Source organism: Salmo salar, chromosome 12 (assembly GCF_965601325.2).
Source record: "Salmo salar chromosome 12, fSalSal1, whole genome shotgun sequence".
Lineage (NCBI taxonomy): Eukaryota > Metazoa > Chordata > Actinopteri > Salmoniformes > Salmonidae > Salmo > Salmo salar.
The window spans coordinates 83,733,654-83,758,930 of record NC_138302.1 but is presented as its reverse complement, the minus strand read 5'-3'; the positions used below and the strand labels follow the sequence as shown (position 1 = coordinate 83,758,930).

The window sequence follows — 25,277 nt, the reverse complement described above, 5'->3', positions numbered from 1 at the left end:
AGTCAATCACCACCTTCCGGAGACACCTGAAACCCCACCTCTTTAAGGAATACCTGGGACAGGATAAAGTAATCCTGCTAAATGACGTAAATGTAAATGTAATGTCAGAGACTACAAAGGCAAATCCAGCTGTGTGGTGCCCACCGAAGTCTCCCTCCCAGATGAGCTTAACACATTCATGCTCGCTTCGAGTCAGACAATACCAAGCCATCCAGGAAGACTCTCGCTGCTCCGACATCTTCAACCTGTCCCTGTCCCAGGCTGTAATCCCCACCTGCTTCAAGGAGACCACCATCATCCCAGTGCCCAAGAAAAACAGTGTGACAGGTCCAAATGACTGTTGCCCCATAGCACTCACCCCGGTCATCATGAAGTGCTTCGAGAGGCTGGTCATGGCGCACATCAAGGCCAGCATGCCAGGCACAGTGGATCCACTCCAGTTTGCCTAACGCTCCAACAGATCCACGGAAGATGCCATGTCCATCGCTATTCACATGGCCGAAACAACAACACCACCACTTGTGTCAAGAGGGTGCAACATAGTCTCTACTTCCTAAGGCGGCTGAAGAAATTTGTCAAATACTACTGCTGCACCATTGAGCGCATCCTGACCGGTTGCTTCACGGCCTGGTATGGGAATTACCCTGTCCAGGACTGCAAGGCCCTTCAGTGTGTTCCCACCCATCCAGGACATCTACTCGAAATGGTGCCTGAGGAAGGCTCGCCACGTCATCAAGGACACGACACACCCAAGCCATGAGATGTTCATTTCCTTACCGTCAGGCAGAGGGTATCGGAGCATGAGATCTGATACCAACAGGCTCAGAGTTTCTATCTACAAACCATCAGACTGCTGAACACTTGAACTGGACTGAAAACCTGCTCTGATTCTCCGCACCTTAGCATAGATGCACTCTCTCACGCACGCACACACCCACACAGACATACACACATCCACACACACACCAGTGGAGGCTGGTGGGAGGAGCTATAGGAGGATGGCTAATGGCTGGAATGGAGTAAATGGAACAGAGTCAAATGGATTTTCCAAATGTTTGATATCATTCCATCAATTCCATTCCAGCCATTACAATGAGCCCGTCATCCTATAGCTACTCCCACCAGACTCCACACACACACACACACACACACACACAAACACACACAAACACACACACACACACACACACACACACACACACACACACACACACACACACACACACACACACACACACACACACACACTGAGTGTACAGTTGCACCACCCATTTTGGACTCTACAAGATGTCGAAAAAGTTCCACAGGGATGCTGGCCCATGTTGACTCCAATGCTTCCCACAGTTGCGTCAAGTTGGCTGGATGTCCTTTTGGTGGTGGACCATTCTTGATACACACGGGAAACTGTCAAGCGTGAAAACCCAAGCAGCGTTGCAGTTCTTGACACACTCAAACCAGTGTGCCTTGCACCTACTACCATACCCATTTCAATGGCACTTATGGTGCATTCGGAAAGTCTTCAGACCCCTTGACTTTTTTCACATTTTGTTACGTTACAGCCTTATTCTGAAATTCATTAAAAAAAATACAATAATTCCCTCATCAAGCTAAACACAATACCCCATAATGACAAAGCAAAAACAGTTGTATTTGGGGAGTTTCTCCCATTCTTCTCTGCAGATCCTCTCAAGCTCTGTCAGATTGGATGGGGAGCGTCGCTGCACAGCTATTTTCAGGCCTCTTTGACCGGGCTCTTGCTGGGCCACTCAAGGACATTCAGAGACTTGTCCCGAAGCCACTCATGCGTTGTCTTGGCTGTGTGCTTAGGGTTGTTTCCTGTTGGAAGGTAAGCCTTTGCCCCAGTCTGAGGTCCTGAGTGCTCTGGAGAAGGTTTTCATTAAGGATCTCTCTGTTCTTTGCTTTGTTCATCTTTCCCTCGATCCTGACTAGTCTCCCAGTCCCTGCCACTGAAAAACATCCCCACAGCATGATGCTGCCACCACCATGCTTCACCGTAGGGATGGTGCCAGGTTTCATCCAGACCTGCTCCAGAGCACTCAGGACCCGATCGAAAACCTCTGGAGAGACCTGAAAATAGCTGTGCAGCGATGCTCCCCATCCAACCTGACAGCGCTTGAGAGGATCTGCAGAGAAGAATGGGAGAAACTCCCCAAATACAGGTGTGACAAACTTGTAGCGTCAAACCCAGGGCCGAAAATCTGATATCAACTTTGGAGGGGACAATTACATGACATTTTCTCAAGAGCAATTCCTGAGGGGGACACCAAAAGTAGTGCTGTAACACATAGCCTACATTGTAATATGGTAAATGTATATTGAGGAACCAAAGAAATAAGGTGTTTGCCGTACTCCTAACTAGCGGTACCCAAAATTACACAACTAATCACAACAGCAATACCATTGCCTTTAACAAATCTTAGTTCAGTCACCAGTTTAAGTTGAGAGTAGGGTATCCATGGCATTTTCCAATTATGTTCCTATTTTACAAGTAAAAAAAATTGAGAACCTTTCATAATGTTGCCAAACAAAGACTCAACAAACTTACCTGAGACTCCCTGTCTCTGCCAGTCTGTCCCTGCATATCTGTCCCCAACTCTGCTGTCTGTGTGCCATCTGTTGCCTGCTCTGCCTAATGACATCATTGTGAAACATTTCCATTAGAATTTCATTTCTTTCTTATGAACATTTTATCAACTCGTTTTTGAGATATTAGGCTACTAGGGTTCTTTGCGTTTTGGTGTACTGAAAAATACTCTGATGTCCGTCTTTTATTTTTCTGCCATTTTTCTACCTGGCTGGCTGGCTACACACACACACACAGTGTGTAGGTTATTTACAGTAGGAGATGGGCTTCTATCATCTTATCTTTTATCATTCTATTTGGGCTTCGATCTAAAAGGTAGCTAGCAAATGTGAAACGGATTAAAATGACAAGAGTTGACAGCTGTATGAGTTCACCATTTACACAACATATGCTGCAACCTTTTGTAATTTTAATAGTTTGTTTCATATTGGCTGGCTTCCAACAATAGCTGAATTTGCAAAGCTAGCGAGCACCAATTCCGTTTCAGTGGTGTTTGCTATAATCTTTGCTACCCGGGTTAAATAAAGGTGAAATAAAATAAATAAATAAAAGTTCCCTTGCGACAATTTAGCTTTTGTAACGAGACCATTAAATATATTTAAGACAATGGTAGAAGAGAGTGTAGTTCTGTTCAGTTTGGACTTCAGTTTATCGCTAACCTTATCACAGGGACTTTGAAGCACTAATTTACATCATCTGCATGCTGATCTTGGAATACATTTACGATAGCAAAGATTCCATCTTTGACGAGGCCACATAAATGGAATAGGTACTAGCTTGCTTAATAGTTCATATTTGCGCACTAGCTCTGCATATTCAGCTAGTGTGTGTGCGCGATTGACTGGATTAACCTCACGTCAGTTACGTGAGTGCCTTTCAGACAGTAGATACGACCCCTCTGTTACCTTGCCAACTAATGAACTGGCAGTGGATCAAACCATTGTGAGGCAAAGGGTGGGGGGGATCGCAATCTTTTGAAAGTTAAAAACGTGCTATTAAGTGTCTATAATCAGCACAATTGCTTTCATTGCGTATTATTAATATTATTTAAATTACATAGTTATGTTTCAGTGATATATTGGGGGGGACAAATCATATTTTCCCCAGGATGGGGGGGTCGTGTCCCCCCCGTCCCTCCCGGGATTTCTGCCCCTGGTCAAACCCAAGAAGACTCAAGGCTGTAAATGCTACCAAAGGTGCTTCAACAAAGTACTGAGTGAAGGGTCTGAATACTTATGTAAATGTGATTTTTCAGTTTTGTATTTTTAATAAATTAACAAATATGTCTAAAAACCTGTTTTTGCTTTGTCATTATGGGGTATTGTGTGTAGATTGATGAGGAAAGTTAACAAAATGTGGGAAAAGTCAAAGGTTCTGAATACTTTCCGAATGCATTTTATAGACAGGTGTGTGCCTTTCCAAATCATGTCCAATCAATTGAATTTAACACAGGTGGACTCCAATTACGTTGTAAAAACATCTCTGAGATGATCAATGGAAACAGGACGCACCTGAGCTCATTTTCAAGTCTAATTGCAAAGGGTCTGAAAAAAATATTTAATCAATTTTAGGCTGTAATGTTACAAAATGTGGAAAAAGTCAAGGGGTCTGAATACTTTCAGAATGCACCGTAAATATTTTGTCTTGCCCATTCACCCTCTGAATGGCACACATACACAATCCATGTCACAATTGTCTCAAGGCTTAAAAATCCTTATTTAACCTGTCTCCTCCATTTCCTCCTCTTTATCTACACTGATGAAGTGTTTTTAACAGGTGACATAAATAAGTGAGCATAGGTTTCATGACATCGTCAGTCATGTCATGAAAAGTGCAGGTGATCCTAATGTTTTTTACACTTAGTGTACATTCATGCTACACACACTCAACTGTTGCTACCAGAGTCAGACTATGGTTGCTAAATGCTGCACAATTTTAACACAATCCCCGCTTCCCTTAAACACGTGTAAATATTGGACTATAAATTGTGCCTTCCTGTTTCATACTTATGCTCCCAGAAATGTTATTTTCTACTGAACCATTTACTTTATGTTTGTATAATTATATTTCATTATTTATTATTGTTGTTGCATTGTCGACAAGGACCCTGCAAGAAAGAATTTTGTTGGACGATGTATACCTTGTGTATTACATACGAGTAATAAAACTTGAAACTTGAAAATTGAACTACACCAGACACTGGGAGAGGAATTTGCCTTTTGGCAGTAAATAATCCACAACAAGGCCAAATCTACACTGACGTTGCATACCAAGACGACAGTGAATGTTCCTGAGTGGCCAAGGTACAGTTTCACGTAAATCTGCTTGAAAATCTATGGCAAGAGACATTTGCTGTCTAGTCATGGTCCCTAACACCTTGACAGAGCTTGAAGAATTTTGAGAAGAATAATGGGCAAGTATTGCACAGTGCAGGTGTGTAAAACTCTAATAGACTTTCCCAAGAAGAGTTACAGCTATAATCGCTGCCAAAGGTGTTTCTAACATTTATTGACTCAGCGGTGAATACTTAACTAATTAAGATATATTAGTTCATTATTTTTCATTAATAAAAATACATTTAAAAAAGTATTTTATGTAGATCGTTGAAAAAATGAAGCTCTAATTTTAAGCTTGCATGCCAGGAAAGTGGTCATGCCTGGATTCAAGATCATATTAGGCTCCTTTAGCTGCTTTGTGTTTCTCACATGAAGATAAAAATACATCTGCAAATCCTTTGGATATTTAGGACAACCCAAAAATGTTGTATCTAGGTCACCTAACAGGTGAGATACAAACTAGGCTACTACTTATTCATACAATAACAGGCTTTCAATACAACATGGTTTATAAAGATTTCATTGATTTCTGAGTTCAAATGAACTCCCCCTCGCCTCCCAAATTGTGACTTCTCAATATCGTGTCGAACACATCTGACAGAGTCCTCATCTTGCTTTGCGTTCACTAGTTGACTATGATGACTGGAACTGTGCGGCAGTTGTGGTTTCTGGTGGAAAGCAGGGACATTGGGCTTACCCACAGCATCAGGGGAGACACTTTGAAATAGGAGCAGCTTCTATCACTGATCACTTGATAAACCTGTCCAAATCAACCCCGAGACTCCCCCCACAAGTAGTTGTGACTGTCATTTCAACTTTACATATTGACTAGTTACACAAAGGGGAGACAGAGCAGAATAATACGTTTTGAAGTTCTAATCCTGTTAAGGCTAATCCAAAAACCAATTTAAATTCATAAGAAGATAAGGAAACACATCGCTTCATCACTATGTGTTTGTTTGTGGAAATGTTGATACACTCATTATTTATTGTATCAACTTAACACCTCACTGATTAGTTTATTATTATTTTAATTTTTTTTCCTGAAACCAGATATGGAAATGTTGTAGATGTTTGGCTCTCATTCTGTCAGACACATACACTGTCTCCCACACTCTTCATGTTTCTAAACTCACCGGCCCCCTCGGCTATTTTGACACACACATACATAACTATCTCTGGCCCTATCTCTGTATAACCTACCAGTATCGGTGTCAGCAGTGGGCTGAGGCTGGAGCCTGAGACACAGGGGAGAGCTCAGTCCTCAGTCCCACAGATAGGGGCTGTCAACTCAGCTGTGACTCCCCTGGTTGTGATATTAACACTGTTAAACAGCCTGTGTGTGTGTGTGTGTGTGTGTGTGTGTGTGTGTGTGTGTGTGTGTGTGTGTGTGTGGTGTGTGTGTGTGTGTGTGTGTGTGTGTGTGTGCGTGTGCGCGTGCGTGTGTGTGTGTTTTTCACTGGAAAAGCGGCAGGACGAGCCTTCCCTCAGGAGTGGAGAGAGAGCTACAGTCCCACACCTCGCTCCCCGGCCTGTCAGGTGACTTATCACTGCCTTGATCTACAGGGCAGATATGGGTCTGTTCTGTCACTCCACAGAGGCGTTTGGGGATTAAAGAGCAGAAACTGCACCCATTGTGGTGTTTAATACAGTTAACGTGCAAATAAGGGGCTCTCTGCTTGTGACCCAAGACAATGCACTCCTAAATTCTGTCATCAAGGCTAAAAACCCTGCTCAACTACGTTCACAAAGGCACTGAAATTGTGCAGCCTCAAAAGTAATCCATTATTCAGCACTTCAACAACAAAACCCCAAAACGGATATTTGGGAAATTAGCCTATTGTGTCATGTGACAATATGTTACAGGGAGTTGTGCCAGACAGACATAACACAGATACTCAGCATCAGATCATCCCACTGGCTATAATGAACTAGCTTTGACTTACACATTTATGGAAATTATTCGTTTTTTTACTGGCACTCTCCATTCTCCTTGGCCTTGGCTTGCGTTGTGGAGAAAAGCTGTTGGTTTATAACTCAGCAACTATTGTCAGTACACACAAACACTCTCAAAGTCTCTAACATTTGATTATTGCAAAATGTATCATTAAATTCCAACAAGAGGACAATAATGGATGAAAGAGAAAGGAGAAAAGTAACATTTAGCCGTGCGCTGCACTAAGTTCAGAAGATTCCAATAGAGAAACCAGCGGCATCATCAAAGCAGCGATTCCACCTTTCCTAGTCACCCGCCATTATAAAGAAGAGTTGACCTTGCCTTTGGCCTCTTGGCTGTCTGACAAAGCACTCCCCATGCTCTAGTGCAGTGCGGCTATCCTCTAAATGAAAGTAGCTGAGAGGGGAAGGGCAGAGAGGCCTTTGGAATATCAATGTGTGATGCTCTCAATTAAGATTAAAGCTTCCAATAGAAGACTATGGAGCCACATCCCTGAGAGATGGTTGACATCACACCCTTGCTGACTCTGTATAAAATCATTGAGTCCAGAACCACGTCTACTACTAACTATGATTACTACTATTACCTGTCCCTCCTTAATATTGACTCATAGTCACACTTATTAGACAGACGTAAAATGTATCATTTTTCTGCTGCTGGATGATAAGAATATTGAAATATGAGAAATGTTTGGATCAGCAAAATTACAAACTGGAAGGAATATATGAGGCAATCAGAATAAACCTTCAGGCACAGAAATCCCTTCAGCTAGATGGAGAGAGAGAAAGAGGGGGGTGGGTTAGGTCGTTGGGAAAGATTTTCCCTAAAATGTCTCTTTGTCTCTTTGTGACAAACTGAAATAGCGTACTAGTATCAGACCCTTCCAGCATAAAGGACAGCCCCACAGTCTTTATGCTAAATATTGTTGACAGAGTGGCACACTTGCAGTAGATTAAGGCCTTTAATCAATTAATGTATGAATTATGTGCTCGTTAGGAAATAAAGACCTTGGGAAAATGCATTACAGGCATTTCTTTTTACCACCAAAAACATTTAATCAACATCACCCACACATCATTGTATTACACTAATCCTATCTCGTGTGCAGCTACACCACATTGCATTACGCTACTGCTTACTGTAAGTAATAGAGCATAGGATGATTATGGCTACAGTGTAAGAAATGAGAACAAAATGGAGACCAGCGTGTAAACCTCCCCCGATAAACAGAATTCCACATCAAGCGCCAACTCTGCAGTTAACTGAATCAATGCAATTCCAGTTGTGCTGATCTTGCAGTCTGTGCCCCTTCCCCCACTCCTGCACCCCTCTCCCTGCGCAGGTCTACCCATCGTAACACATTAGCAGCGGTAGCCATCACACAATCAAGACAAGCTACTGTATGAGATGTCAGCCCAATTTGTTTCCTTCTTCCAGCAACATCACATTAGCTGGGTGGATGTACCCTTGAGCTAAATCCAAGTTCACCCACAGAGACAGTGTGGTGTTGGGCAGAAACTGGCTGCATTGTCAGTATTATTGAGACAGCTGCAGACATGCAACCAGCAGACTGACATGCAGAAAATGCTTAATGGTTAGAAATGGTTGTTTCATTGTTGTTTTTGGAGCTCCTCCAACATAATACAATTTAGGGTTATTTCGAGGTTTATACTGTATACTGTATAAAAGGAAAATAAAACCAAAGGAAAATTGGGTCCTGATTCGATTTATGCAATGAGTACAGCAGATCACTCAAAAATGTGTCACATTTCAGTATTATGTCATGCTTCTCAACCAAGCCCATACTGTTCTGAACCACACATATAGGACCACAGGATCAGTAGCTTTATCTGCACCACTCGTTATTATGAAAGACAAATGTTACTGAGAGGCCAGTCAATAGTTCAATTATCCAAGGTCCATCTCAGTTAATTAAACAAATAATTGACCATCTAAAGGAGTAATGATATCAATCCCATTAGCCCTGAATCCATCCAATACGGCACACCCACCACTTGACCCCACTGTGGATTGACTGGCCTCAGTAACAGGGTCACAGTTTATCCTCTGTTAACTGGACTCTCTACTTTCTCAGTGACAGCCTGTTGCCTTAACTAGCCTAGGCCAGTGTCAATGGCTGTGATTACACAGGCAGTCCAATTCAGATTTTTTTGTCCAATTATTGGAAAAATATCTGATCTGATTGGTCAAAAGACCAATTAGTGGCAAAAGATCAGAATTGGGCTGCCTGTGTAAACACAGTCATAGACGCAGGCCTAATCAAATCAAATCAAATGTATTTATATAGCCCTTCTTACATTAGCTGTTATCTCAAAGTGCTGTACATAAACCCAGCCTAAAACCCCAAACAGCAAGCAATGCAGGTATAGAAGCACGGTGGCTAGGAAAAACTCCCTAGAAAGGCCAAAACCTAGGAAGAAACCTAGAGAGGAACCAGGCTATGAGGGGTGGCCAGTCCTCTTCTGGCTGTGCCGGGTGGAGATTATAACAGAACATGGCCAAGATGTTCAAATGTTCATAAATGACCAGCATGGTCAAATAATAATAATCACAGTAGTTGTCGAGGGTGCAACAGGTCAGCACCTCAGGAGTAAATGTCAGTTGGCTTTTCATAGCCGATCATTGAGAGTATCTCTACCGCTCCTGCTGTCTCTAGAGAGTTGAAAACAGCAGGTCTAGGACAGGTAGTACGTCCGGTGAACAGGTCAGGGTTCCATAGCCGCAGGCAGAACAGTTAAAAGTGGAGCAGCAGCATGGCCAGGTGGACTGGGGACAGCAAGGAGTCATCATGCCAGGTAGTCCTGAGGCATGGTCCTAGGGCTCAGGTCCTCCGAGAGAGAGAAAGAAAGAAAGAGAGAAAGAGAGAATTAGAGAGAGCATACTTAAATTCACACAGGACACTGGAGAAATACTCCAGATATAACAGACTGACCCTAGCCCCCCAACACATAAACTACTGCAGCATAAATACTGGAGGCTGAGACAGGAGGGGTCAGGAGACACTGTGGCCCCATCCAATGATACACCCGGACAGGGCCAAACAGGCAGGATATAACTCCACCCACTTTGCCAAAGCACAGCCCCCACACCACTAGAGGGATATCTTCAACCACCAACACTCCCATAACAAACCTTTGGCCTAGGCTAGTTAAGGCAACAAAAATATAAAAGCAGTTATTGCAAAATAATTTTAGTTCCTCTGACTTTATTTCACATAAACTGTTGACAAAATATTTCTATGAAATCCCTTTTATGTTGATATGTCCATTTCAATCCACTCTTTTCTCAATCACTTTATCCATGCACTATCCACCATGCCTCGGTCTGTGTATGGCTGTATGACCAACCTTTGGACTTCACCAGCACTCACCTTAATAGCTCAGTCTGACTGGTCATTTAAAAGCCAGCTGAAACAGACAGATGGGTAATGGATTGCATGGCAAATCAATGCATGAATCAATGGAAGGCATGCATCAATACATGGATAGAGAGCTGCTGAAATAGACACCACAGTAGATGTCACGCGGAACACACAGAATACACTGTCCAAATGCTTTGCCAAAAATAGTTGTCTATTTGTCATTATAAAAGAAAAGTATTTGACTGCATTGTACGTGCGTGTGTGTGAATGTGTGTGTTTGTGGTAAGGACAGTAACTGAATGATAAGGTGTTTCCTCGCCTACCAGTGTGATCATGTATACTGGTCTCACTGAGAGGGAGGTTGTCGCAAAGCCTTACCCGGGAACTGGACTGCAGATACAGTATCTGGGAGTGGGGGGGTTGAAAGGATTGTAACCTACCATTGCAAAACAAAAAGGTTGTAGTAGGACAAGCAAAGGGAAGCCATATCTCGTCTGCCGGTCATAAAGAACGCAAGTAGTTTGTTGAATGATTTCTTGGGAACAGGCAGGGTATGCTTAAATACTGTTCTAGTTCTCATTTGTTATAATAAAGCATGGTGTCCTATTGAGTGTACTACGCTAACTAAATCATGTCTCTTTGTGCAAGGACTTGTCTGTGGGTTGGACACCATGGAATGACCACAAGTGTGTTACTTGGGTTGGGTCCAGGTGCTGTTGACTCATCATTACTGTGACTGTGTGACATCATATGACAAGTGTTAGAGGTCTAAAACATGGTTGTTCCCTGTCTGACCTCAGCAAGTGTGTATCTGCAGAACCGGAGCCAGCACTTCCACGACAGCAAGGACAACAGCAACATAACAACAGTTGTCATTTTGAGGGATTTCTCCTGGTACTTACACATTACAAATAAAAATAGTAAATGTTGTAAGTTTGAAAATATGTAAAGTATAGGCCTATATATAGTTTTCATATTCACTTTTCTAATAAGTATCACCATTAATGAGGCCTGACCAATCTTAGCTGGCACTGCTCTTACAAACCAAACGTGTCCCAACACTACAACTGTTTCACATGGACTCTTCCTATAAATCATTGGTGAATAGCTGGTTAAAGGGTGGTGCAGGGGAGCAGCTGGACTCGTCTAAAAATAGCAGTCATGCTGTTGTTGGACAGTGTGTAAATGCAGAGCATGCAGTTAGCATAGAGAGTCTATCAACAATACCCTCCGCCTGAGTCATCAGCATTTGAAGGCAAGGAAGTAACAGAATTCCGTGCATTTGAACCATGATACGTGCCATCTTACTCACCCACCCAAACAACCACAGAACAACAGCATTAAACCTGACTACATGCTTTAGACTCACTTTATTTTCCAATGACTTGAACATTTATTATCTACGTTTTGTAGCCTGAGGCAGAACACTCCCTCTCCAGTGCAGTGACTACCCCTGCATCCCTTCATGGAAAATAAAGCAGATTACAAACAGGATTAATCAAGACAGGGGACAGTTAAACAAAGCAGGATTCAGCCAACTGAGCAGGTTTTATCAGTATTTATATGTCAGGGTGTTTTAAGTTAGTAGCCTTCTGAAATGCTTAGACCAAGTTATTCAGGCTGATAACAGAGAGAACTGTGTGTGTGTGTGTAATTGAGAGGTTTACTTTAGGCATCAGGAAAGCCATTTCAATCTGTCACATGAATTAAACACTAGGCAAACCAGAAAGTTGTGGTGACCAGAAACTGCCTTAACATTTATGTTGGCATTATAAACCCTACATTTGAAACTAGTATTAAAACAATTTGTGTAAAACTGCACAGAGGATGAGTGTGCCTACCTCGCTATGTGTGCTCTTCAAATCACCCTCTAATGAATGTCATTGCAAATGTGTGACTTAGGCTACAGATAGAAGCAGTCAATACCTCAGCACCCAGGCACCAAGGGAGCCAATACAAATCCACAGGGTGATGGATACAAATCCAATAATCAATGGAGGTGGCTGTTACTGTCCGTCTCACCTCGTCTATCCTGTTCAATAAGGGATCAGTGTGGGGTGGACAGGGTGGGGTCAGTTGGGGGTGGACAGGGTGGGGCTGGTACGGAAATACTTGACAAAAGTAAAGGGAAAGTGCCCCTTGCCAAATACTTTTCTTATTGCTAAAGATTTCAGCAAGATTTCCTGTGTGAATTTACGTTGTTGATGTTATAGGTGAGAGGAACTCCCCAGCACATGTGAACACACACTCACGAGCACTCACAGAAACACTGTCCACCTTATCTGAGCTATAAAACAAGAATTTAAAAACTGACCTATTAACCAAAAAAAGGTTAATACACAAAGCATTAGTATGACTGGCATGCATGCATCATGTCTGCCTCAGTTATAGATAGAAAAAAAGTGATTATACAGATGTTGCTCTAAAAACAGACAAGCACAAGGTTAATTATCTTTTATATAATTTTGATTAAAGGTAATCACTAATGGCATACTCTAAGTTACTAATCTAATTACATTTTAATTCAATATATGTCGGGACACAATGTTACACCTTTCGTCAGCCACTAGGACAGCCAAGATGACTTTACCCAGCATGCTCTTGGTTTAGGAAAATTTCTGCCCTCCTGGGATTACAGAAATGACCTGAAAAGGACATCAAATGACTCTAATTGTGTACATTGTCTATTTCAAGCCTCCCATGGATTTGAGAAACTGGACTGTTCTGGTAAACAAACGATATGAAATGGTTAAGTCCTCGAGTCTCAGAGGAATTGAAGACCGACACAATAGATCACACCATATGCCATGTTGATATAACCAAGACTACGGCTCTCTCTGGTGGCAGAGACATGGTACTGTTGATGCAATGAATAATTAGGAAGATCCCTTTACCCCCATACATTATCGTTTCAGACAGCATTCAGCATTAGTTTTCATTATTAGCAATTTAGCAATTATAGTAGATCATTATAGTCGTTACTAATGAATGCTATGACGGAACATGGTAGAACTTCTACAAGAGACAGTCAACTGTAAATAAACTTGTTTTCAGTACCAAAATTGCTCATCAAGAGCCAGTTTAAACCCTACTGATAATCTCAATCTTTGCATGCCTTTCTTTCCTGTCAAAGAAGTTAAAGCACAATTTAATAATGTAAAACCACTAGTTGGGTCCAAAAGCATGTACCCCAATTTGTGCCATGTACTATTGAAAACAAATACAATATTTTAATAGCAGAAACCTTTCAGTATCTGAAAATAGGATATACTTGCAATTGAAAACAAGTTTGTCAATTATCAAATCAAAAATTAAATCAAATTGTATTTGTCACACGCCACGTAGACCTTACAGTGAAATGCTTAATTACAAGCCCTTAACCAACAACGCAGTTAAGAAAAATAAGTGTTAAGAAAGTACTTACTAAAATAAACTGAAGTAAAAAAATTAAATAAGAAGCCTTTTGAACCTGGTGCTCTGGCAACATTTGGCGTGCAGTAGAATTGAGAGCAGTCTATGACTAGGGTGGCTGGAGTCTTTGGCAATTTTTAGGGCCTTCCTCTGACACCACCTGGTATAGAGGTCCTGGATGGCAGGAAGCTTGGCCCCGGTGATGTACTGGGCCATACGCACTACCCACTATAGTGCTTTGTGGTCAGAGGCCGAACAAGTTACCATACCAGGTGGTGATGCAACCAGTTAGGATGCTCTTGATGTGCAGCTGTAGAACTTCTGAGGGATCCATGCCAAATCTTTTCAGTCTCCTGAGAGGGAATAGGCGTTGTCGTGCCTTCTTCATGACTGTCTTGGTGTGTTTGGACCATGATAGTTTGTTGGTGATGTGGACACCAAGGAACTTCAAGCTCTCAAGCTGCTCCACTACAGCCCGTCGATGAGAATGGGGGCGTGTTCGGCCCTCCTTTTCCTGTAGTCCACGATCATCTCCTTTGTCTTGATCACATTGAGGGAGAGGTTATTATCCTGGCACCACACTGCCAGGTCTCTGACCTCCTCCCTATAGGCTTTCTCATTGTTGTCTGTGATCAGGCCTACCGCTGTTGTGTCATCTGCAAACTTAATGATGGTGTTGGCATCATGCTTGGCCATGCAGACATGGGTGAACAGGGAGTACAGGAGGGGACTGAGCACGCACCCCTGAGGGGTCCACATGTTGAGGATCAGCGTGGCAGATGTGTTGTTACCTACCCTTACCACCTATACACTAAATTATATACATTTCATTAATAGTGTTGTGTGTAGCAGGATATGCACACAGACAGGTTGGTGGCACCTTAATTGGGGAGGACAGGCTTGTGGTAATGACTGGAGCGGAATTAGTTGAAAGGTATCAAATACAAACACATGGTTTCCAGGTGTTTGATTCCATTCGCTCCGTTCTGGTCATTATTATGTGCCGTTCTCCCCTCAGCAGCCTCCTGTGACACACACTATTTACAAATGAGTGAAAAACCTAATAGAAAAAAAAAAAGAGTGCAATGTTAAGGAACCCTGCGGCTTCTTTCATTACAAACACACTTGTTGTCTTAGGCTGCGTTTATACAGGAAGCCCAATTCTGATCTTTTTTCACTAATTGGTCTTTTGACCAATCAGATCAGCTCTGAAAATGAGCTGATGTGAAAAGACCTGATGGGATAAGACCTGATGGGATTGGTCAAGACTAATTAGTGGAAAAAATATCAGAATTGGGCTACCTTTGTAGAAACAGCCTTACAGCACTTAATTAGAATCTCATTTTACCTCACAATACAACCAGTGCATTTACTCACAGATCAGTTCCCTTAGGTTGCACTACTAGAATACATGAATACAGTGGGTTCTAATATGCTGCCCTGTGGGGATATACAAGTCTGAAAGAGAGTTGGTAAAATGCCTGCCTTATTTTGGGAACATAAATTGATCCTGCAGGCTTCTGATAACGTCATTAAAATAAAAAACATGTTTCTGTTCATGTATTTTTCATTGTTATTACTTCAATAATATGATCATATTTTATGGAGATTATAATTATGAGGCAGTGGCCCTAAAGTGATAATGTTAGCTACAGATCACACAATAATGAAGCACTACTACCTCTTGGCCTTCAGCGGGGGTGTTATCATACTTCTAGGTAACCATCCAATGTTTTCCTTTTGTACAATTGAATGAACTATGTCAAAAATATTTACAAATAAATATTTTTTTATAAAAATGTGGTATACCAAGGGACATTTCAATCAATAAACTGGTTTATAGTGAAGTGATTCCTAACATCAGACTTTAAACTTGGGACAAAGTTTAATCTATACTACCAGTCACGGTGTCCCTCCCCTCTGAGTTAATATTGCTCACAAAACTCTGAGTAACACATTTATGAGGGCATTTTTCAAAGGAGCCAAGACATTGGCTTGGTCATCGAAGGACCTTTGTGCTCAGATGAGAGAAAAACAACATGTTCTTGCCAAACTCAGATGACGCTATGAACTATACAGTGGGGGGAAAAAAGTATTTGATCCCCTGCTGATTTTGTACGTTTGCCCACTGACAAAGAAAGGATCAGTCTATAATTTTAATGGTAGGTTTATTTGAACAGTGAGAGACAGAATAAAAACAAAGATATCCAGAAAAACGCATGTCAAAAATGTTATAAATTGATTAGCATTTTAATGAGGGAAATAAGTATTTGACCCCCTCTCAATTAGAAATATTTCTGGCTCCCAGGTGTCTTTTATACAGGTAATGAGCTGAGATTAGGAGCACACTCTTAAAGGGAGTGCTCCTAACCACAGCTTGTTACCTGTAAAAAAGACACCTGTCCACAGAAGCAATCAATCAATCAGATTCCAAACTCTCCACCATGGCCAAGACCAAAGAGCTCTCCAAGGATGTCAGGGACAAGATTGTAGACCTACACAAGGCTGGAATGGGCTACAAGCCCATCGCCAAGCAGCTTGGTGAGAAGGTGACAACAGTTGGTGCGATTATTCGCAAATGGAAGAAACAAAAGAACTGGCAATATCCCTCGGCCTGGGGCTCCATGCAAGATCTCACCTCATGGAGTTGCAATGATCATGAGAACGGTGAGGAATCAGCCCAGAACTACACGGGAGGATCTTGCCAATGATCTCAAGGCAGCTGGGACCATAGTCACCAAGAAAACTATTGGTAACACACTACGCCGTGAAGGACTGAAATCCTGCAGCGCCCGCAAGGTCCCCCTGCTCAAGAATACGTATACAGGCCCGTCTGAAGTCTGCCAATGAACATCTGAATGACTCAGAGGACAACTGATGAAAGTGTTGTGGTCAGATGAGACCAAAATGGAGCTCTTTGACATCAACTCAACTCGCCGTGTTTGGAGGAGGAATGCTGCCTATGACCCCAAGAACACCATCTCCAGGTGGAAACATTATGCTTTGGGGGTGTTTTTCTGCTAAGGGGACAGGACAACTTCACCGCATCAAAGGGACGATGGACGGGGCCATGTACCGTCAAATCTTGGGTGAAAACCTCCTTCCCTCAGCCAGGGCATTGAAAATGGGTCATGGATGGGTATTCCAGCATGACAATGACCCAAAACACATGGCCAAGGCAACAAAGGAGTGGCTCAAGAAGAAGCACATTAAGGTCCTGGAGTGGCCTAGCCAGTCTCCAGACCTTAATCCCATAGAAAATCTGTGGAGGGAGCTGAAGGTTTGAGTTGCCAAACGTCAGCCTCGAAACCTTAATGACTTGGAGAAGATCTGCAAAGAGGAGTGGGACAAAATCCCTCCTGAGATGTGTGCAAACCTGGTGGCTAACTACAAGAAACATCTGACCTCTGTGATTGCCAACAAGGGTTTTGCCACCAAGTACTAAGTCATGTTTTGCAGAGGGGTCAAATACTTATTTCCCTCATTAAAATGCAAATGATTTTATAACATTTTTGACATGCATTTTTCTGGATTTTTTTGTTGTTATTCTGTCTCTCACTGTTCAAATAAACCTACGATTAAAATTATAGACTGATCATTTCTTTGTAAGTGGGCAAACGTACAAAATCAGCAGGGGATCAAATACTTCCCCCCCCCACTGTAGCAGTATAGTACAAGGCCTTACATATAATGTCATAGGAGATAACCGACACATACCGGAAATACATTAATCTAATGCGTATATTGTTATTGTATTACTGCATTTGTGCTGCTGCTCAGCTTCCCTTGACATATTCTCTGAAAATATTGGCTAGATGAACGTCTATCACATGTAAAGCAAAGGCTACAGAGTGAAGAGAGATGATTTCCCTTGCAAAGTGGCCCACAAATCCCCAGATGTTAAACTGAGGACAGTGGCACAATGTTATACAATAGTTATTAGCCAATCACTCAATAACATAACAATATAAACACAATATTCTTATGAATGAGACTCAAAAAGCCATTGCCCTCAACATTATCATTCATTAAAAAAAAAAAGGATCTCCATAGTGATCACATCTCATAATACAATGATCAGCATGTCTAAGCATTGGGCTTCAGGACACACGGTCACTGGTTCCAAGTACTCATTATGAGGTTGGGAGAGTGTACATGTAATAGAAAAAGTGATAGATGAAAAAATATACATAAAGTACTCCTTTATTTTAAGTGTCAGCAATAAAGTACATCAATTGATATCATAACACATAACTGCTTCAGTACTCAGATTAAGTTTGTTGGATTCTGGGTAAACTTTGAACATTGCTATACTAGAGACATGATAGATCAGAAGTATGGTACCTCAGGGATGACAGAGACTGGTTTTTACATCAGAAGTTAATGGTTATCTGTAGGAGTTAGATGGCTTTGAGAATGTGTAGGAGAGACGGGTGGAGAGCTTAGAACCTAACAATGTCACTGAGGGAAAGAGGGTGATGTATAATTATGTGAGGATATGTTATTGTTAGCCATCAGGGATCCTCTGTGTGGAGAAGAGACACCGTCTGGTATCAATAACCATGACAGCCTTGGAGTTGGGGAGGAGTGAGCACTTTGGGGTAGAGGTCAGGTTAGATGAAGTGAGGAAGAACAGATATCACTAAGGTTCTGGCTAGCAACAGAGATGCGGAGACTCAGCCTAGGAGAAAGGATTAAATATCAGTGCTTGTGCGAAAACATTTTTTGTCTGAATTACAGCTGTAACGTCTCTTTGGGAAGAATTAAACTTGGTTAAGCTTCTCTAGTGTCCGTGAGTTATTTACTCAAATTTGGAACCTAACAAGTTAAACTGCATGTTAGAATGCTGTATAATAAAACGTTAGTTACAGACAAAATGTCTCATCTAAAATGTTCAGCAAATATCAATTTATGAATTGCAATTACAGTATTTCTCAAATAAATCTTTGGACAATCTTATTGTTATAATATATTTTTTTCAATCATCAAAACTATATATAGATTGTGTCTTACTGCACAATGTCTATGCTTAAAAACATTCAATTTTGTAGCAAAAATAGTCAAGGCAAATGACAGTATATCCACCGCCTGTCTACTGCCATTTGACGTCAGTTTCTAAAGTAGAAATGTTCAAACAGGGGTCAAAGAAAAGGGACAGATTCACAATAAAAAGAGGAAGAAGGCTGCATCAAAACACAGACACAGAGACACATACTTTCAAATTCTAAACACTAAGGAAGACTAACTCTCAAATATTTCATATTGCTCTTTAAACCCATTTGTTTCAAGTAGTGTTACCTACAAAACACAGAGCGGTTTCTACAACACCCTCCACCTTCAAGCCCCTGCAAGTCCTGTTAGTGTAAACACCTAGCCCTTGGCCATGTGCCCATGCCCACACTGTCCATCAGCAGGCCAGGGTTATGCCCCTGCCTCTGCCATTGTCTCCGCTCTTTCTGGGCATTGCATGCTCTGTGCAGCCCGGGCCCCAGGGCCATGTTGGTGAGGTCCACCAGCTCACGGCGGTGGGACAGCATGGTCACCATGTGCTCCAGCTTGGAGCGGATGGTGGAGTAGTGATACTGACGCTCTTTGGTCAGCTTGCGGAAGCACTCCCTCAGGTTCCCATCATGGGGTGCAGTACAGTGTCGGATTGCAGGGCGACGGTCCACCCCATGGGGGGCGCGGTGCTGCCTGGGGGAGGTCGAGACAGAATCTGAGGAGGAGGCAGCTTCACTCTGGATGTTGTTGGTCTGGGTAGTGGTGCTGGTAATGGGAGAAAATGCAGCCTTGTTGGGGGAGAGGTGCTTAGTGTACTGAGTCAGATCAGTCTGCACGCCAAGGTCCACCGCAGGACAGTTGGTCTGGGTGGAGACATGGCAGCAGGTAGGGATGGGGGGTGTGACCTGTACATCCACTGCTGATGTGACAGTGGCAGGGTCACCTGTGGGCAGACACTGGGCGGCACTTCCAGCCAGGACCTCCTGCATGTGTCGCTGCTCCATCCAGTCTTCCCCTATGGTGAAGGAGGCCGACACCAGGCTGCTCTTTCCAGTCATTTCTCTGGAGGGCGGCACTACCACAGCCTGGGCCCGGCTGGGTGTGCTGGTCAGACAGACAGTTTTCCCCAATACTTCCGGACAGACAGGCTTGACTGGGGGCCTCTCTTTGGCCGGCTGAGGGGATGAGGTACCGGGGTGTTTGATGAGAAGGTGGTCATAGATGCCACTGTTTCGGGCACTGGCTGGGCCCCTGGTAATAACAGGCATGGACTGGGCGTACAGAATCCGGAACTCCTCATCAAAGTTCTCAGTGATCTGGCCAGACAACTCGATCATGTTGCTGCTGTTTAGTTTCCCATCAGTCCAATTGAACCTAAGAATGTAAGCAAAGGGCTTTACAGTTGTATACCCCATATCAGTCAAATAAGGATGGCAAAGTCACTTACAGCAGCTAGGTTCATACAAGTTGAAAGTATTGAGTGTTTTATAGGCTTTTTGCTCGGGGGTCTTGTAAAAAAACTGGGACATTTTTCAATGCTATACTGCATATAATTATGTGGTAGTAAAGAAAGAAGTCTTTACCTGTAGGAGCCTGTAGTCACTCTGTTCCCATCAATCAACATGAACCGTTCATGAACCTTCCCAGTAATCTTGGCCCCTGACCTCATGAAGTATGTACCACCAGTTACGGTCCGCACTCGCATTTGCTTTGTTGAGGAATGAAACAAAAACAGTATGAAATACAAGCCAGTCACAGGTCACTTATTAAATACAGAATTACCATGCTTCTAAATCAGTAATAAAACAGCAGCTTATCGGCGATAAGACAACATATACCTTAAGATCGTCCAGGCGCACATTGATGTTGTTGCACATTTTGAGGAATGCCGGCACACAGGACCAGTCCAGCAGGATGTAGACCGGAACTCTGCGCTGTGTGCACGCCTCCTGGAGATCCTTAAAGATGTCCAGGTCTGTCAGAGAGTCTGTCACTATGGCGATCACCTGGAATGGTTAATCAAGTCATTCGTTAGTCAAAGCACCATTGATATAGGCCCAGTTTACAATTTAAAAGAGGCTGCTCTTCTGCCATACTATGTGTGAGGCAGGGTCACTCTAAACGGGCTCTTATGCATGCTTGTGCCCACAAACCAGGTCTTAATCAAACATTAAGAAGGAGAAAACACTAAGCCGGCTCCTCTATTGGCCACACTGTCTCTGTCATGTGTATCTAGATGAGCCTCCCTGCAGTCAACTGTGGTCTGTTGCCATGGCAATCATCTTTAATGCTTGGACTGCAAACAAATGTGTTTCTATGACATGGACAATCAGGCTCATTGTGGGGTGATTTAATATTTCCTGCTTATGTCTGAAATCTTCAGCAGCAGGCTAGAAATGATTTGCATTGATGTTAGGTTTCCTTGATAAAACTATTTTCTAGTGTCCTCTCATGAACAATAACTCAATAGCTTACAGATCAAGGGCCATTTGGGGCATTTCCTAAATTGTTATTCTGAAACGGATGCTGATCAACTATAAGGCCTGAAGCAGAGAGATTAATTAAATGCACTGTAAATACAATGACGTAACTCAACTCTGATTTCACCCAGTTAGCTGTAAACCTACCTACAGCTCACCTGCACACAGAGGCAGATGACACAAGGCTAAGCATTCTGAAAAGTGCACAGCAACACTATTACATGTGAAAAGCATGTTCAGACACATTCATTAATGTACTATTACTGTAGGCGTTCCTCTGAACCAGACTTGGAGTTGAAGCTCTTCATCAATCTCTCCATTCTGGAATGCTAACTCATCAGGATGGTAAGGAAACTGCATTAAACTGACAGTTCCCAACACGTCCAGAAATGTGTTGAGTTTGAACATGTGACCAACAGGTGTCTTTCATTCCTCTGACCTTTCAAGTATCTAGTGCTCCTCACATTGGGTGATATAGTTTTCAAAAAGACTATCTGTGAATTAGAAGAAAATGCAACAGTACTTTAAATATGAGTATTGAGAAGAGCATCACAGTATAAAGGTTCATCCAGACCTCAGAAAGATGTAGTGTATTCGGAAAGTATTCAGACCACTTCCCCTTTTCCACATTTTTGTTACATTACAGCCAGATTTTAAAATTGATTAAATATTTTCCCCCTCAATCTACAAACAATACCTCATAATGACAAAGTGAAAAGGACGGCCACTCTTCCTAGAGCTGGCCCACCAGCCAAACTGAGCAATCAGGGGAGAAGGGCCTTGGTCAGGGAGGTGACCAAGAACCCGATGGTCACGCTAACAGAACCCTAGAGGTCCTCTGTTGTGATGGGAGAACCATATCTGTAGCACTCCACCAATCAGGCCTTTATGGTACAGTGGCCAGATTGAAGTCACTCCTCAGTAAATGGCATATTACAACCCGCTTGGAGTTAGCCAAAAGGCACCTAAAGGACTCTCAGACCATGAGAAACCAGATTTTCTGGTCTGATGAAACCAAGATTGAACTATTCGGCCTGAATGCCAAGCATCACATCTGAAGGAAACCTGGCACCATCCCCACGGTGAAGCATGGTGGGGGCATCATCATGCTGTGGGGATGTTTTTCAGCGGCAGGGACTGGGAGACTAGTCAGGATGGAGGAAAAGTTGAACGGAGCAAAGTACAGACAGAACCTTGATGAAAACCTGCTCCAGAGCACTCAGGACCTCAATGACCCTAAGCACACAGCCAAGACAACGCAGGAATGGCTTCGGGACAAGTCTCTGAATGTCCTTGAGTGGCTCAAACTTGAACCTGATAAAACATCTCTGAAGAAACCTGAAAATAGCTGTGCAGTAACAATCCCCATCAAACCTGACAGAGCCTGAGAGGATCTGCAGAGAAGAATGGGAGAAACTCACCAAATACAGGTGTGCCAAACTTGTAGCGTCATACCCAACAAGACTTGATGCTGTAATCGCTGCAAAGGTGCTTCAACAAAGTACTGAGTAAAGGGTCTGAATACTTATGTAAATGTGATATTTCATTTTTTTTTTTTTATACATTTCCAAAAATGTCTAAAAACCTGTTTTTGCTTTGTCATTATGGGGTATTGAGTGCAGATTGATGGGGGGGAAACAATGTAATCGATTTTAGAATAAGGCCGTAACGTAAGAAAATGTGTAAAAAGTCAACGTCTGAATACATTCCGAATGCACTGTATATAGGCCTGGAATACCAGGCAGTCAGTGAGTGAGTGGATGCTTTGGATGGTCACGTTTGAGTAAACAGACACACCCAGGGTCAGGAGCCGATTGACTGACTGACTCAAATCAAACAGTCAATACGTGGCTGGTATCGTTTGAATTTTACATCTGAGGTGTACAAAATGTAGTAAAATAGCAAAATGGTTCTTTCCGTAGGCTATAGGCCTAGTCCTGAAACAATCTGTATCAATAAGGCCATCATTGTAAATAAGAATTTGTTCTTAACTGACTTGCCTAGTTAAATAAAGGTTAAATTAAAAAATGCACACATTAAACACTGTAAGTTCAACAATGTAGTTGATTTTACTGTGCTCACCTTGATGACCATTTTAGTGTTTTGTTAATGTATTACCTCCTTGGCACTTTGAATCATTCTTCTCGCAGCTTCCTTGCAACTATAGATGCATTCTCCATAACTGGGTTGGAAGTGGGCGACAGCACGAGTGACTCCTCTGTAAGAGCCCGATGTAAAGGCGGGCCAGCCGATTTCCAACAGCGGTGGCTCCACGTCCGAGACCTCGGGGAAGTAAGTGACGGAGGAGCAGTCCATGGAGCTGCTTACCGACTGTTCAAAAATCACGTCCTCTGCGTGGTGGGACACACAGCGTGGAACCACCGCAGCACGGCCAATGCGTCTGATCTCGTCATCCGAGAGAAAGTTCGGAATTCTCTCTTTTCTTAGAAATCCCAAAAACGAATCAACTCCACCTGAAATAAGTTCCTCTAACGCCAGCCGATGTCTTTCGTTGTATAACTCCTTTACATTCAAATCATTTCCCTGTCTTCTTGACGGCCACCTTACAGGTGAATCTTCCAAACATTGCGATAGAGCCATAACGTTAGGTGAACTATTTAGAATAGACAGTAACCATTCAATTATGTGTCCCTCCGATACGCGTGATATAACGTAGCCTAGCCAGAAGAAGCAAATTTGTATTTTGCAATTTACTCAGTTCCAGCCCATCCGTAGTCGGCATTGGCTACTCGAAAGTTAGGAACCAGAATCGTGTACACAAGCCTGCGCTTTAGACCTGTCACTCCGTTATAAGCGCTCGCTCATTGGCCAGCAGTTTGAATTTGGAGGCAAACAAACCCTATGCAGTATCCACTCTCAAGTCACGACCTCAAATGCCCGGACTAGTCTACTGTAGAACTACTGTACATTTGGACACTACGAAATCACGGAAGGAGTAGGCTATATCATATGATTATAAAACTAAGCACAAGCCTAATTATCTGACTGGTGACATTTATGTCCCTAATATTTAAAAAGGAGACCACTTAATCATTAATCATGTGTGTTATCAAGTTGTGTTAGTTGTGGTATCATGGTATAAATCATGTATGTGTAGTTTATGCCTAATAATTCAAACGTTTAAACAGTGTAGTTGGCAATAAAATGAATAATTAACCTTGCAATTCAAATGCTGGACGCAATGTCCCAATGCCACATATTGGAACCTTCTGTTTTTACCACAAGTCTATAACCAAAGAGTAAGACCATGTACATTTTTACAGACACGATGAAGGTTCACGGTAGGCCTTTGGGTATAGGCCTGGTCTGAAGTAAGCTATATCATATGATGATAAAATAACACGTCTAATTGGCTGATTTTTCATGACATTGATTCCTAATATTTAAAAATAACACCAGCCCAGCATGTTTTAAAGTGATTGATAAGGTCTATGTATTCCTGAATTGAATTCAAAAGATTAAACATATTGTTGTTGGCAATCAAAATAATAATTATCATCTGGCAATGCAAATGATGGAGTCAATGTCCCCATATTGCTACATATGGTGCCTTCTTTTTACGCACACGTACTGTATAACCAACCAAGGAGTAAGAGCCTAGTCGTTGGTATACCTTATTTGTTTAATGGACCAGTGAAGCTAGCTAGCTATGACCTCAGATGGATTGTCCCTCGATGAATCTGGAGTCAGTAAAGCTGGAAAATGTAAATAGAAGTAGGATATGGCGCGTCGGCGCGACATATTTGTGGCATGAGCTATCCACCCCTTTACGCGCACTATTCATTAGGCTGAGCAGGCCTTTTTGATATTCACGGGCAATCTCACTCTCAACGTTCCTGTGGTTAGACAGACGAGACGCCTTAACACACGTTAAATTGGCAAAACAGAGTTACCTAATTATTATGTAGCCTATAGGTATTCATTAGGCTAGACTGTTTTCATCATGTGGCAGGTAAGACCTTTTCTGATAGGAAAGGACGTCAAAATTATTAAGCCACATCTTTGGCAAATTCTCAAATACACTCTTCAGTTTTCAATAGGCATAGGGTAATTAAGACATCAAAACACTGACCGACCGTGGTTC

The 25,277-nt window shown here is 42.4% G+C and overlaps 1 protein-coding gene across 1 annotated transcript; it reads right to left on the bottom strand.

Annotated features, from left to right (window-relative positions):
• Positions 1-17,878: 17,878 nt before the first annotated feature.
• Positions 17,879-25,251, bottom strand: sack1d (scaffolding CK1 anchoring protein D). The gene is made up of 4 exons (XM_014133288.3): positions 23,291-25,251; positions 20,531-20,698; positions 20,276-20,400; positions 17,879-20,066 (listed from the first exon to the last, which is right to left on the bottom strand). The coding sequence occupies exons 1-4, from the start codon at positions 23,771-23,773 to the stop codon at positions 19,049-19,051; spliced, it is 1,794 nt and encodes a 597-aa protein (XP_013988763.2). The 5' UTR covers positions 23,774-25,251; the 3' UTR covers positions 17,879-19,048.
• Positions 25,252-25,277: the final 26 nt, after the last annotated feature.